Source organism: Orcinus orca, chromosome X, assembly GCF_937001465.1.
Source record: "Orcinus orca chromosome X, mOrcOrc1.1, whole genome shotgun sequence".
In the NCBI taxonomy this organism is placed as follows: domain Eukaryota; kingdom Metazoa; phylum Chordata; class Mammalia; order Artiodactyla; family Delphinidae; genus Orcinus; species Orcinus orca.
This window is the reverse complement of record NC_064580.1, coordinates 93774233-93788715: the sequence shown is the minus strand read 5'-3', so window position 1 is coordinate 93788715 and position 14483 is coordinate 93774233. Positions and strand designations below refer to the sequence as shown.

General features: G+C 36.4%; 1 protein-coding gene and 1 long non-coding RNA gene across 5 annotated transcripts in view; both read left to right on the top strand.

The window, feature by feature from the left end:
• The window catches only part of LOC125962875 (uncharacterized), a 31039-nt gene extending 30139 nt beyond the window's left edge, over positions 1-900 (top strand). Inside the window, exons 2-3 of one of the 2 annotated variants that reach the window (XR_007474693.1) lie at positions 297-401; positions 845-900. This is a non-coding gene — a long non-coding RNA (uncharacterized LOC125962875). The remainder of the gene's footprint in view (positions 1-296; positions 402-844) is intronic. The other variant, XR_007474694.1, reaches the window with a different exon arrangement.
• A 903-nt stretch (positions 901-1803) lies between these two features.
• NUP62CL (nucleoporin 62 C-terminal like) overlaps positions 1804-14483 on the top strand; it is a 32556-nt gene continuing 19876 nt past the window's right edge. For 2 of the 3 annotated variants that reach the window (XR_007474692.1, XM_033408819.2), the window contains exons 1-5: positions 1804-1906; positions 6131-6290; positions 13137-13287; positions 13546-13595; positions 13740-13874. Coding sequence is in view for 2 of the 3 variants with exons in the window: in XM_033408819.2 (XP_033264710.2) it covers positions 1834-1906; positions 6131-6290; positions 13137-13287; positions 13546-13595; positions 13740-13874 (569 nt within the window). In the remaining variant the exon portion in view is untranslated. Of the gene's footprint in view, positions 1907-5236; positions 5394-6130; positions 6291-13136; positions 13288-13545; positions 13596-13739; positions 13875-14483 lie in introns of those variants that run through there. The other variant, XM_049704364.1, reaches the window with a different exon arrangement.

Here is a 14483-nt window from a genome sequence, read left to right as displayed (position 1 = left end):
GTCCCTAGGACTTCTTATGTCACAAATTTGGAAGTGGACCCCCCTGTTAGGTTGCTCACTTTTTTAGTAGAGTTTCTTTCTTATGATGGTGCTAGAAGGCTGGCTATACTAAGCAGTACTGATGAACTATTTTTTAAATTGGGATTTTACTATGTCACATTTATTAACTATCAGGGTACTTGATTTTCCTTGCTTTGTTGTTATTTCTCCATATAAGTGAAGTTTGTTATAATGGTGTTTTACTTATTAAAAATTATTTTTATTGACATATTTTTCTGCTTGTTACTTTAATTTAGGGTTGGTTCCAGCATCTACTGTTGCTACCGCTACTAGTTCAAGCACCATGCTGTTTACCTCATTTTCAAATGTTTCTACCTCCACTGCTGCTACTGGGCTCTCATGTAAGTTACTGGTTGCAAAGAAAATACTATTATTTCGCATCAGGCCACTTAACTCAATTTGCCAGTATAAGCTATGGATCTCCGACGTCTCATAAATTATCATTATGCTTGATCCCGTTTGTAACTGTTGATATCAATAGTAGCTTTGCTAAAAACCTGATTGTCATGGCTTTCACTATGAATTTTATATTAACATGATTATTACAGCCATGATGTTCATCATTAGAGTTTGTTATTGTAATCCTAGCAGTAATATGGCCCTCCCAAAGCCCTGTTATAGCAAGTCTGTCACCATTTCTGGGAATAAAACTTGCCAGGAATTGCTGATGCCTAGTTGAGCCTGAAAAACGGCGGCCGCCATCCCCCGTTGCCTTGTGCAGTTGGCGTAGGTGGAACATTAGTTGAAATTGCAGGTTGCCACTTGAATTGTATTTTCTTCCAAGTAGATACAGTTCCATTCCTGAGACATGACTGAGATTCTGGAAACCTTTTGATATATGTAAGCAATATCCTTCTCAAGTATAATAGATTTTGTGAATATGACCATGTCTGAGGTTGGGAGTTAAAATTATTGAATGAATTCCATTTCCAATCAAAGACTTGACTTCTGACCTTTTCTTAAAAATTAATTAATTAATTAATTTATTTTGGGCTGCACTTGATCTTTGTTGCTGCGTGCAGACTTTCTCTAGTTGCGGCAGGCGGGGGCTACTCTTTGTTGCGGTGTGTGGGCTTCTCATTGCGGTGGTTTCTCTTGTTGGGGAGCATGGGCTCTAGGTGCGCGGGCTTCAGTAGTTGCAGCGTGTGGGCTCAGTAGTTGTGGCTCGCGGGCTCTAGAGCTCAGGCTCCGTAGTTGTGGCGCACGGGCCTAGTTGCTCCATGGCATGTGGGATCTTCCCGAACCAGGGCTTGAACGTGTGTCCCCTGCATTGGCAGGTGGATTCTTAACCACTGTGCCACTGGGTAAGTCTGACTTCTGACTTTTGACAGGTTTCTTTTTTCTTTCCTGTCTTTGATGTCCTTGCCTACAAAATGAAAAGAAACCTTGACCACAGTGTTTTTAAAATCAACTTTAATGAGATATAATCTACATGTCATAAAATTAATGTAAGTGTATAGTTCAGTGATTTTTAATCAATTTACCGAATTGTGTAACTCTCACCATAGTGCAGTTTTAGAACATTTCTATCATCCCAGTAAGATCTCTCAGCCCGAGACAACTACTAATCTGTTTTCTGTCTCTATCTATGCCTTTTCTAGACTTTTCATATAAATGGATTGACTGTAGTTTTTTGAGGCTTAGCCAAAGTTACTAAAGGACTCAGATGAAAAATACCCTATATAAATTCTTCATTCACTGTTTTTGATTAAAAGAGTAATAGGTAATATTATGTTGTTCTCTGCAGTTGGTGCCCCTACAACTTTGGCTGGAATGCTTGGTGGTACAGCATTGGGATTTGGATTAAATTTCCCTGGAGCAGGTGGAGCAGCTGCTGTTGCATCTAGTAAGATTTTTAGAACTACTGGGATGTGTTTGAATGCTCACTGGAAATGTACTGCATAACAAAAGCAGTAAGTAGGTTGTATTCCTTAGCTTCTAGGACTAAGAAGGTTTTGATCATCTCACCAGCATATCCAAAAGGTACATCAGTATTGACAATTGCCAAAGGGTAGAATGAGACAGTTGATGTCAATGAGATTACTTCTTTGAGATGACCATAATCAAAGCTGCTATCAAACTCTTGTCAACTCTGAAACTTAAAAATTCTTATTATTGATCATACTATTTAAAGTGACCCAGTACATTGGGATTCATAGAGTTTTATTCTCTAAAAGTTAATTTAAGGTTTGACCTGTATTAAAGTTGATCCTCTCCTTAAGCTGATTACAGGAGTTTCTGTGGACCTATCCTAAATTTGTTTCTGCCAGTTAGGCACTAGTTAGGTTGTAAATTAAAGAAAACTTGGTTATCCATTGCCTTTTAGCTGTTGTGAGCTGGGTAGTTAGAGGTCAGTTACTACTTAAACCTACCATTTAAGTCAGACTCCACTTTAGGGAAGTCTTGTTTGTTCTGACTTTTAAAAGTTTACTTAGGGCTGAAATGAATCTTTATTCAAACCTGTCATAAACTAAAAGTCAGTCCCTGTTAAGTTTAAAATAATTATTCCTAAACAGAGATGTAAACCATCTTTTGCATGACCAACACTTAACTGAATTTCTACTGTGTACTTGGCTAACTGGCCAACCTATGAGCATGATGAAGGGCATGGCTTGAGAATTTTATAAGTAACCATATTTGCAAGAAATATAACACATAGTTTCCCTTATAAAATGCTGAACAAAAAATTGATTCTTTCAGTCGTGGGCAGAGTCACTGAAATATGAATTTGCAGGCTTTTTGGTGACTCTGCCATAACTCACCCCCTACCTATCTGAGTCTTAAGATTCATTCCTGCAAACTGGTACCTTTGCTACTAGCCCATTCCATCCACCACTGCCTTATGTACTTACCCACCTCCCCATCAGATATGTCTCAACTCAATACCCCCAACCCACTGTTGATTTTTTCCCCTACTCACCTTTCCTTCCCCCAAGTATATTTACTTGCTCAGATTCTTCATCTCACAAATTAGCCCTGTAGGACAGCTTTCGGGTATCTGTATTTGTAAATTTATAGCCATTTGAGATTATTCTCTGCCCTAGGTATAACCAGCAAGTTTTAAGAGAAGCTTGCTTGTTATAAATCTCATCTTTTGCATTAGTCTATGAAAGTAATGATGTCCATTCCTAGCATGGAGTAAGATACATAGTTGTTGATCAGAGACAAGATAGGAAAATTGGATAGTAGGATCTTTTAAAGGATGGTCTCACTATTTTATGTAATGATTTTTAAGATCATCAGAATGAGATTTATTTAAATGTAAATCCAAATTTGGTATGCAATTATTTTCTATTATTTGTAGAACAGTGCTTCCCTTTTAGTACACAGATAACATAGAGTTGACTGTATTTAGTTTAGACCAAAGTTGTAACTTGCAAAATCAGACTGTGATAGAACCTTCGTTCTCAAAACCATTGCTTCTTTTGGTATTAATTGAAATATTATTGTTATTTGAATATTGCCTACTATGCCAGAGCTAATTTATACCTTTTAAAAATACCATGAAAATAAGGAACAAAGATAAATACTATATAAACAGTTTAAAATAATCATACCATTTTTTTATGACTCAAGAGTCCTTTGTGTTTAGACTGACAGGTATTAATTTCCTGAAGGTATCGCACAGCATCTTTGGAGAGCTGTTCATTTGTCTGTTAACCTCTTTCTTTAGTGGTAGTGATGGTAGTTGCTTTTTTAAAAATTATAAAAACCATACACACATGCATATATACATATATCACACCCTCTAGAGAAAACAGTTTGGTGCTTGTCTTAACAGGCTTTTTTCCAAATGCTTACAAACATACATTAAATTTATTTGTTTTACAAAAATGGGATACACACAGACATAATCATAGAATTTGCTGTGTTCTCTTAAGTATACATTATCTTTGGACATCTGTCCGTGTCAGGAAATTCTGACTTAAAAAAAAAAATCTTCTTTGGGCGAAGATAAGCTCCCTTACAACAAGGACTTGTTTTTTTCTTAATTGTTTTTCTGGGTTTTTTTGCCTTGAATATAGTAGTTACACAATGTTAGAATGAATTAATCAATAAAGGGGGGGGGTCCTTGATAATGTCATTAATTTTCAGCATTTCTGGGAAGGGAATTCTTTTCAAATAAGACTTTTTATTCTCAGATGAAGAGCATGGTGACCACATGGCTATAAAGAATGGAACGTGGGATCCAATCTTTAACCTCTCCAGTGTCCTGAGTGATAGTGACCCCGGGGATCCTTTGTGACTGGGCATGGTCTTCTCTTGTGGTGCTCATTCCACTTTCACAAAAGCTAACCAAAAGAATGGGGGAATTATTGTAAGGATCCTTGTGGCCAAAAGGGAAATGAAATCTTATGGAAATCTAATACAGGTATTATCGTGGCAATGAACTTCAAGGAATGTGGAATTTAGAAGTTGTTCTAAAGTCAGCTTTAGGGACCTCCTGGATCTAATATTGCATAAACATAATTCAGCTATTTTCCTTTTGCCTGTTTTTTTCTTTTTTTAACTTCCTTTTGGTTTCTTTACCTCTTTTTCTGCTTTATATTCTTAATTTTGACTTGCTCATGACTCTTTAATTCTACTTTATGTTTTTCCTCTGTCAGTCCTTTCAGCTCCCTTTGCCTGTTGTCTGATTCTTTCTACATACTTGGAAATATTTCCAAATTTCTGCTTAGAGTCTGATTCTTTCCATATTTCTGGAAATATTTCCGTATTTTTACCTACCGTCTGATTCTTTCCACAGTTCTAAATTTTCGAAAATGAGATCTGACCTACCTTATCCCTGTTTGGCTAGAGCTTTTTGTGTCAGACCCTCTTATAGGCTGCCAGTAGCATATGGGATGGCTTCCTATACTTCAGATGCCCACCCTTGTCAACTGTGAACTAGGATCAAAGGACAGTTACTGAAATAAAGAATGGGTGTCTGAGCCTGATCCCTCAGCAGGAACAGAGTAGGCCAGTTTCCCTAAGAATAGGCAGTGCATGTTGGCAGTCACCATGATATATGTATTTATCTAGGGTGGCAGTTAACCTGAAAGTATTGCTAATTGGGAAAACAGGGCTAACGTAAAACAAACAAATAATTGTATACATGTTATAATATATTTTTATAACAAATTTCTTGTTACAGAAGCAGCATTTATTAATTATAAGAACATTTGAAAATACAGAGAACCAAAAAGAAGAAAACACTTCCAGTCTCCACCAGCCACAATTTTCTGTGCATTGTTTGTTAAGTGCTCACTGTGTAAGGAAGAACCAAAAGTGCTATAGAAGTTCAGAAAACCAAGAGATAACCATGAGTAGAAAAGAAGTGGACAGTAAACATGGTGAAGGAAGAATCTGAGCTCGGCCATGATGTGAACTGAGAATTTCATGTACAGAGACAGGGCATTTTAGTAAGGGTGTAATAGAAAAGACACATAGAAGAGAGGTCTGGGCTGTAGACAAAACTTTGAGAGGCTTTTAACTATAATACTGGCTAAGATGTATGCCTACTATGGGCTATGGTGTAGAGAAACAGGCAGTCTCCCCTATTGATAGGAATGTAAATTGGCAAAGTCTTTTTGGTAGGGGAATTGGAAAGTTATATTACAATTTAGAGCATGCTGACCCTTTGATCTAGCAATTTCATTTCTAGAAATTAATTACACAGATATATTCACATAAGTATGCAAAGTTATAGATGTACAGAGATTTTGTGTAAGATTGCAATTATTCTTTCCTTGCAAGTTTAGCAGAACTTACCGGTGAGGTCATCTGGGTCTGGAGTTTTCTTTATGGGAAGAGTTTTGAGGATTGATTCAATTTCTTTAATGGTTATGGGTCTGGTTAGGTTATAAAATGTATTTTTCTATACATTTATCCAGGATTTTAAGTTGTTAGCAGGAAGCTTAATCCAAATACCTGGCCTGCCATATATTATAGCAACATTGAGTTAAAATCATACAACTTGGAGTTCAAATTCACATTAAAAAATACTTCTATAGTTTTTCATCCTGAATAATCAGGGACTGAATTTAAAAATTCCTTACTTATTACTAACATTATACACTTTATTTTCCAGCTACAACGTCAACCATCACCACTACCACGGTCACCACCACCAGCACCAGCACCAGCACCACCAGTAGCTTTACCATGAATCTAAAACCACTGACATCAACTGGCATGAATAACACTGTTCCATTCGGCATGATTCCTAAACCTTTTACTTTGACCATTAGGTAAGCCTATTTGAAAATTCGTGTGAGTCTCATTTTCTTTGTCATATAGAAGGCATAGTTTGCTTGTACATCTTTAGAATAGTGTTTGAATGTTAGGTAAATGACTCAGAGTCAAGGAGCAGTTAGGGAAAGAATTTCTGTTGCTTAGGAAGTTGAACAACGAAAAGGATACCATTGTCTTCTGAATACCATTATAATACAATTATTACTATTGCTAATAATAGATAACATTTATTGTGCAATTACTATATGTTTAGAAATATTACAGTGCTTTACAGCATCATACCATTTAATCCTCACAATAACCTTATGAGGTAGGTACTATTTTTGTTCTCATTTTATAGATGAGTAGACTGGAGCACATAAAGATTTTATAATTCACCTCTGGTCACACACTTGGTAATGGTTGAGCCAGGATTAAAATTCAGGTAGTCAAGCTCTAGAGCCTGTATTCTTACAATTTATGCCATGTTCATCTCTAAGTATTTGGGTTTTTTTTTTTTACAACTTTATTGGAGTATAATTGCTTTGCAGTGTTGTGTTAGTTTCTGCTGTACAACAAAGTGAATCAGCTATATATATACATATATCCCCATATCCCCTCCCTCTTGAGCCTCCCTCCGACCCTCCCTATCCCACCACTCTAGGTGATCACAAAGCACAGAGGTGATCTCCCTGTGCTATGCAGCTGCTTCCACTAGCTATTTATTTTACATTTGGTAGTGTATATACGTCCATGCCACTCTCTCACTTCGTCCCAGCTTACCCTTCCCCCACTGTGTCCTCAAGTCCGTTCTGTACATCTGCATCTAATTAAACTTTTTATTTTGAGTTAACTGTAGATTCACATTTACTTCTAAGAAATAATACAAAAAATTCTGTGTGTACTTAACCTAGTTTTCCCCAATAATAATATCTTGCGATACTATAGTACAATATCACATTCAGGATACTGACATTGATATAGTCAAGATATAGAACAGTTCCATCACAACAAGGATCCCTCCTGTTGCCCTTTTATATCCACACTCGCTACCCTCTTCTCCTTTCCCTGAACCTGGGCAACAATTGCTCTGTTCTCCATTTCTATAACCTTGACATTTAAAGAAATGTCATACAAATGGAATCATACAGCGTGTGACCTTTGGGGACTGTTTTTCCCACTAAGCGTAATTCCTTGAGATAAAGTTGTCATGTGCATCAATAGTTTGTTCTTTTTTATTTCTGAGTAGTATTCCATGGTATTATAGATGTGCCATCATTTGTTTAACCATTCACCCATTGATGGACGTCTAGGTTGTTTCCAGTTGGGTACTATTATGAATAAAGCTGCTATGAACATTTATGTACAGGTTTTTGGTGAACCTAAGTCTCATTTCTCTGGGGTAAATGCCCAGGTGTACAGTTGCTGGGTGATATGGTAGTTGCAAGTTTATTTTTTTAGGAAACCGCTGTAAATCTTTTCCAGAGTGGCTGTACCATTTTACCTGCCCAGCAGCAATGTATGAGAGATCCACCTTGTCCACATTGTTGCCAGGATTTGGTGTTGTCACTGTTTTTTACTTTAGCCCTTCTAATAGATATGAAGTGGTATCTCACTGTGGCTTTAATTTGCATTCCCCTGATGACTAATGATGTTGAACATCTTTTCATGTGTTAATCTGCCATCTGCATGTTTTCATTTGTGAAGTGTCTTTTCATATCTTTTGTCCATTTTCTACTTGAATTTGTTTTTTGACTGAGTTTTGAGAGTTTTATGTATTCTAGATACCTGCCCTTTGTCAGATATGTGGTTTACAAACATTTTTTCTAACTCTGTAATTTGTCTTTTCATCTTTTAAAGAATATTTCACCAAACAAAACTTAATTGATGAGGTCTGATTTATCAATTTTTCCTTTAATGAATTGTGCTTTTAGTGTCAAGTTTAAGAACTCTTTGCCTAACCCTAGGTCCCAAAGATTTTCTCCTAATTTTTTTCTAAAAGTTTTATAGTTTTACATTTTATATTTAAGGTTGTGATCTCTTCTGAGTTAATTTTTGTATAAGGTGTGTGTTTTAGATTGAGATTCTTTTTTTTTGGGTGGGGGGTCTATGGATGTCCAGTTTTTTCAGCATCATTTGTTGAAAGGCTATTTTCTTCCATCGAATGGCTCTTTCACCTTTGTCAAAAATCAACTGGACGTATTTGTGTCAAATGCTTTTTCTGCCTCAATTGATAGGATCTTTTAAGATTTTTGTTCTTTAGCTTCATGATATGGTGAAATATAGTCAATGATTTTCAAATGTTGAACCATCCTTGCATATGTGGAATAGATCCCACTTGGTCATGATGTATAATTTTTTAATACATTTTTGGATTCAGTTTACTAGTATTTTGTTTGTGGGCTTTCATATCCAAGTTCATGAGAGATATTGGTCCGTAGTTTTGTTTTCTTTCTTTTTTAAATTCTGTCCTTGGTTTTGATATCTGAATGTTACTAGCCTTATAAGATGATCTGGGAAGTATTCCCTTCTCTTCTATTTTATAGAAGAAATTTTGTAAAATTTGTGTTAATTCACTAAAAGTTTGGCAGAATTCTCCAGTGAAACCCCTTTTCAAGGAGCTTTTAAATTATAAATCAATTTCTTTAGTGGTTCTAGGACTATTCAGGTTATGTTTCATCTTCCATGAGTTTTAGTAGTATGTGGTTTTCAAGGAATTGGTCTGTTTCTTCTAAATTGTGGAATTTATGAGTGTAAAGTTGTACATATTTCCTTTTTGTCCTTTTAATAGCTATAGGCATACTCCCCTGTTTCATTTCTGATATTGGTGATTTGTAGCTTTCTTTTATCAATTTTATTCATCTTTTCCCAAAGGAGTAGCTTTTATTTCATTGATTATTCTCTATTATTTTCATTTTCAATTTCATTGACATCTACTCTTTATGAATTTTTGCCTTCTGATTGCATTGGTTTTATTTTGCTCTTTTTTCTTGAGGTATGAACTTAGATTATTGATTTGAGACATTTCCCCTTTTGTAATGTAAAGCATTTAGTGCTATAAATATCCTTCTTAGCACTGTGTTAGCTTTGTACTACATCTTCTATAATGTTGTATTTTCATTTTCATCCAGTTCTATGTACTTAAAAAATTTCCCTTGTGAATTCCTCTTTGACTCATAGATTATTTAGAAGTGTGTTAATATCCAAGTGTTTGGATATTTTCTTGTTTTTTATTTTTATATTGATTTCTAATTTGAGTCCATTATGATTGGAGAGCATGCTCTGTATGATTTCAGTTCTGATATATTTGTTCAGATTTGTTTTACGAGCGGGGATATGGTCTTTCTTGGTCAGTGTTCCATGAGCACCTAAAAATTGTTTTCTGCTCTTGGGTAGAGTGTTCTATATATGTCAATTAGATTCTGTTGCTTCACTGTATTTTCAGATCTGTATCCTTGCTGCTCTAGTGCTTCTTTTCAGTTGTGGAAAGTGGCTTTTTGAATTTCCCAACTGTAATTGTGGATTTGACTATTTTTCTCTTTAGCCCTATCAGTTTTGCTTCATGTATTTTGGGGTCCTGCTGTTTGGTTGGTACATATTCAGGATCATTAGCTTTCCTGGTGCTTTAATTCCTTTATTACTATATAATGTTCCTCTTTGACTCGGGTAATTTTCTTTGCTCTCAAATCAACTTTATCTGATATTAATATAGCCATTTATTTTTAACAATTAATCTTGCATGTATATCTTTTTCCATCCTTTTACTTTCAACATGTGTTCTTGTATTTGAAGTGAGTTTCTTATAGACAGCATATTGATGGATCATAATTTTTATCCATTCTGCCAATCTCTCTCTGTTAGTTGGTATATTTAGCACATCTACATTTAAGGTAATTATTGATGTGTTAGGGCTTAAGTCTGCCATTTTATTATTTTGTTGTTGTTGTTTTTTGTTACCTCTGTTTTTTGTTTTCTGTTTCTCTTTTTTTAAACTTCCTGTGGGTTATTCAGACATTTTTTAGGCTTCCAGCTTGTTCTGTTTATAGTGCTTCTAAGTATATTGCTTTGTATAGTTTTCTTACTGAGTGCTCTAGGTGTTGCAATATACATATGTAACTTACAACCATCTAGCCATAATGATGTTTTACCACTTTGGGTAAAGTGTAGAAACCTTACTTCCGTTTAGTTCCCTTTATGCTTCTTACCTTTTAAGTATAGTCGTCTCAGGTATTTCCTCTATGTACTTTGAACACCACATTCCATGGTGTTATACTTTTTTGCTTCAACCATCAAATATGATTTACAAAACTCACGAGGGGTAGAATAGCCTATTATATTTACCCTTTTCCATCCATTTAGCTGCTCTTCTTTCCTTTATGAAACTCCATGCCTTCTTCTGTTTTCAGTTCCTTTCTATTTCGCCAATATTCAAGGGTAGTTTCGACAGCAACAAATTCTCTTTAGTTTGCTTTGCATAAAAATATCTTTATATTCCCTTCATTTCTCAAGGACATTTTCACCAGATATAGCAGTTGTGGTCAACAGTTTTTTTCTTCAGTACTTGAAAAATGTTGTGACACTTGCTTCTAGCCTCTATGGTTTAAGATGAGAAATCTCCTGTCATTCAAATTAGGGTTGCATTTTAAGTAATGTGTTGTTTCTCTCTGGCTGCTTTCAAGATTTTTTTCTTTATTTTTAGTTTTCAGAAATTTAAGTATTATATGTCTTAGTATAGATTTCTTTGAATTATTCTCTTTGGGATTTGCTCAGCTTCTTGAGTCTTTAGGTTTATATCTTTTGACAACTTTGGGAATTTTTCAACCTTTATTTTTCAGAATACTTTTTTAATCTCATTCTGTCTTTTTTTGTCTTTGTATAATTCTCTGATGATAAGTATGTTACCTCTTATTACCATCCTCCAGTTCCTTGAGATTTTTTTTCATTTTTTGTCTCTATTCTCTCTCTGCTGTTCTGTAAGTTCTATTAATTTATCCTCAAGTTCACTGATTCTATTCTCTGTCATCTCTACTCTAGTATCAAACCCTTCAAGTGAACATTTATTTCAGTTATTTTTCTTTTCTTTAATTTCCATCTGATTGTTTTTCATAATTTCTATTTCTTTGCTGAGGTTTTCTTTTTTTTCATTTGTTTCCCCAGACTTCATAATTGCTTGTTGGAACATTTTTTTGATGGTTGCTTTAAATTCTTTTCAGATAATTCCAACATCAGATACCTCTCAATGTTGGGATCTCTAGGTTGTTTTCTTCTCTTTTGAGTTGTCGTTTTCCTGGTTCTTGATATGATGGGTAATTTTCGATTGTATCCTGTACATTTTATCTATTATGTTAGGAGATCTTGGTCCTATTTAAATCTTTGTTAATTGGGAATCCTTTTGTTAAGGTGTAGTGCAAAAGTTGGGTACGTTTGTATGTTCAGCTTCCCACTGGACCCTGCCCACACCACCTCAGCCAAAGTGGTGCAGTGACTCACACTGCCTCAGTGCAGATGAAAGGTGTGGAAGTTCAGTTCCCCCTCCGCCCTGCTGACTCATTCCCCATGAAAGTGGGGGCATTGCATCGTACTACTTCATTGCCTCTAGTGGGGTTATAAGCTCAACTCCCATCTGGGCCCCAGGGCTCCCAGAACAAGAGGAAGCGGGGGACTAACTCATATTGCTTAGTTGCTGCAGAATTTCAGCTTCCTATTGGGCCCCACTGACACAGGCGGAGGGGGGAAGCAAGATGTCAACTACTCTGCCTCATATCACTTCATTCAGCCTCATTGATGGTGGGTTGGTATGGAAGCTTAGCTCACTACTGGGTCCCACTGACATAGGCTCTGGGAGACGGGGGACAAGAGTGCTGACTGAGGCTCTGGGAGAAGGGGCACAGAGTGCTGGCCCTGCTTTGCCCTGCCTCAGTCAGTCTTAATTTTTCCAGTGGATATAGAGGTTAAGCTCTCCACTTAGCCTTGCTAAGTGGACATAGGGGTGGTGGGAGGTGGAGTCCTTATTAGCCCAAGTTGCATTACCTTGTTCAGTCTCAATGATGCCAGGTGGGTATACAGGTTCAGGTCTCCATTGGCCGCCACTGACACTGAAGACAAGGGATGAAGCCTCATGGTAACTAACACTGTCTCACTCTGCCTTATTAAGTCTTGTTGCTGCTGGGTGGGGATTTAGGTTCAGCTTATCACTGGACCTCGCCAACAATGCCCTGGTGGGGTAATTGGAACACTGCCTGCCTCTGCTGGGCTGGGAATTGATGATCACCTCTCCACCCAGCCCCCCCGACACTGCCCCAGCAGGGAATCAGAGCATTGCCTGGTTCCGCCAGTCCCTTGATGGAAAATAAGGTATCTGTTCAGCCTATTTGATACCACCTGGTAGGGGAATCAGAGTTCCCCTTAGTTCTGCCCAGTGGAGGGTGGAAGATCAGCTGCCTACTGTGCCATGGATACTGCTTAGATGGGGAGTGGATCACTTTGACTAAGAGCTGAGGGGAGAGGGAATCCCATCTCTTTGGCCTCATAAATGCAGAATGGAGCTTACATCATGCTGAGTTGAGGGAGAAGGAAGGGAGCAGTTTGTAGCACAGACTTTAGCTGTTCTTACTGAAATTTAGTAGATATCTTAATAAACCGTTATTTGCTGTATTCCATTAAGATAATTTCCAGAGAGTTTGAATGGTTGTTTTTAAAATAATCTTTACCAGTTATGGTGATTTTGTTGGGGAGCAGGTCTGAGAAACTCCTCATGTGCTGTTTTCTTCTTTAAGTCCTCATATGTTGTACTAAAGTATAAAAGAATCTGATCATACTTTTGAAAGTATGATCATATGATCATACTGTATCCTTTTTTTTAGTGAAATCATAACTCCTGTGATGACATATGGTCAGCTGAGTGGTCTGGTAAACAAATGGAGCCTTGAGTTAGAGGATCAAGAGAAACACTTTCTTCACCAGGTCACCCAGGTCAATGCTTGGGACTATACATTGATTGAGAATGGTGAGACGGTAAGAAGATATTCTCATTAATCTACCTGCATTGTACAAGTACTTTCAGATGACCACAGGAGAATAGACCTGTGTTTAGTGGTTAATTTTTCCTTCCAATATTGGTGATAAACTTAAAAATATTTTCTGTACGTAATAAGTGCCCTGAATTAGGAACTCTTTCATACTTGAAGTGTATATGAGAAAAAAAAATACTACTTTAAAATTACAACGTAAATTCAAATATTTACACTATTGTATTCTTATTTTCCTTTATAGATTATTGCTTTACATGGAGAAGTGCAAAAGGTGAAACAGGATCAGAAAAGGTAGAATCTTAGATTCCCTAGGTTGAAAGATTAAAGATCTATTTCTTTGTCCAGTTGTTTTTCCTTGTTATAGTTTATTGACATTTATTTTGTCACTCCACATTCCTTTCGTCAGCCCTTCTATTGACTTGTTATTTTTTTCAGGCTGGAGCAAGAATTGTATTTTATCCTGTCACAGCAGAAAGAACTAGAAGATCTCTTGACCCCTTTAGAGGAGTCTGTAAAGGACGAGAGTGGGTCTGTTTGTCTGCAGCATACAGATGAGGAGCGTGAGAGGATGTAAGCAACTGAATAAAGATTGAGGAATGGGGCAGGACTTAGCTACCAAAAAAGGGAAAAAATGGTATTGAAAGGCAGGGAATAAAATAATTGGTAGAAAAGTGCAAGTTCTGGTAGTTGCCATTTATCACCTTATTTGACTATTATCTTTTCAGGCTGCTTGAAAATGAAGTAATCATTCTGGCAATTTTGTTTTATAGCATTTTGTACAATGTTATTAATCTCAAGCTTATACATGACCACTTATATAAAGTTTTTATATTTGTCAAATTTGTTCTTAAATCAGAAATACCAATTTTATATATGTGGTGTCATGATATTGTGGAATATTTATGATCTCCTATTTATACCGACTCTTTTAAACCTAATATTCCTTCAGTTGCTTCAGTGATAAATCCATTTCCTATTTTAGAGGCAATTAGTTAATCTGGGGGCAAACTGCATGGCTTTTAAACGTTGAATGATTTTGTCAATGTCTTGGGCTGGATATATTTTATTTGTGTGTGATTCAGTCTTCGCCTTTGGTCAATATATTGCCAATGTTCCCACAGTAACTCTATCTCTTTGGACCTGAGATTTGTTAATCAGGCCAAATTATAAAATGCTGTT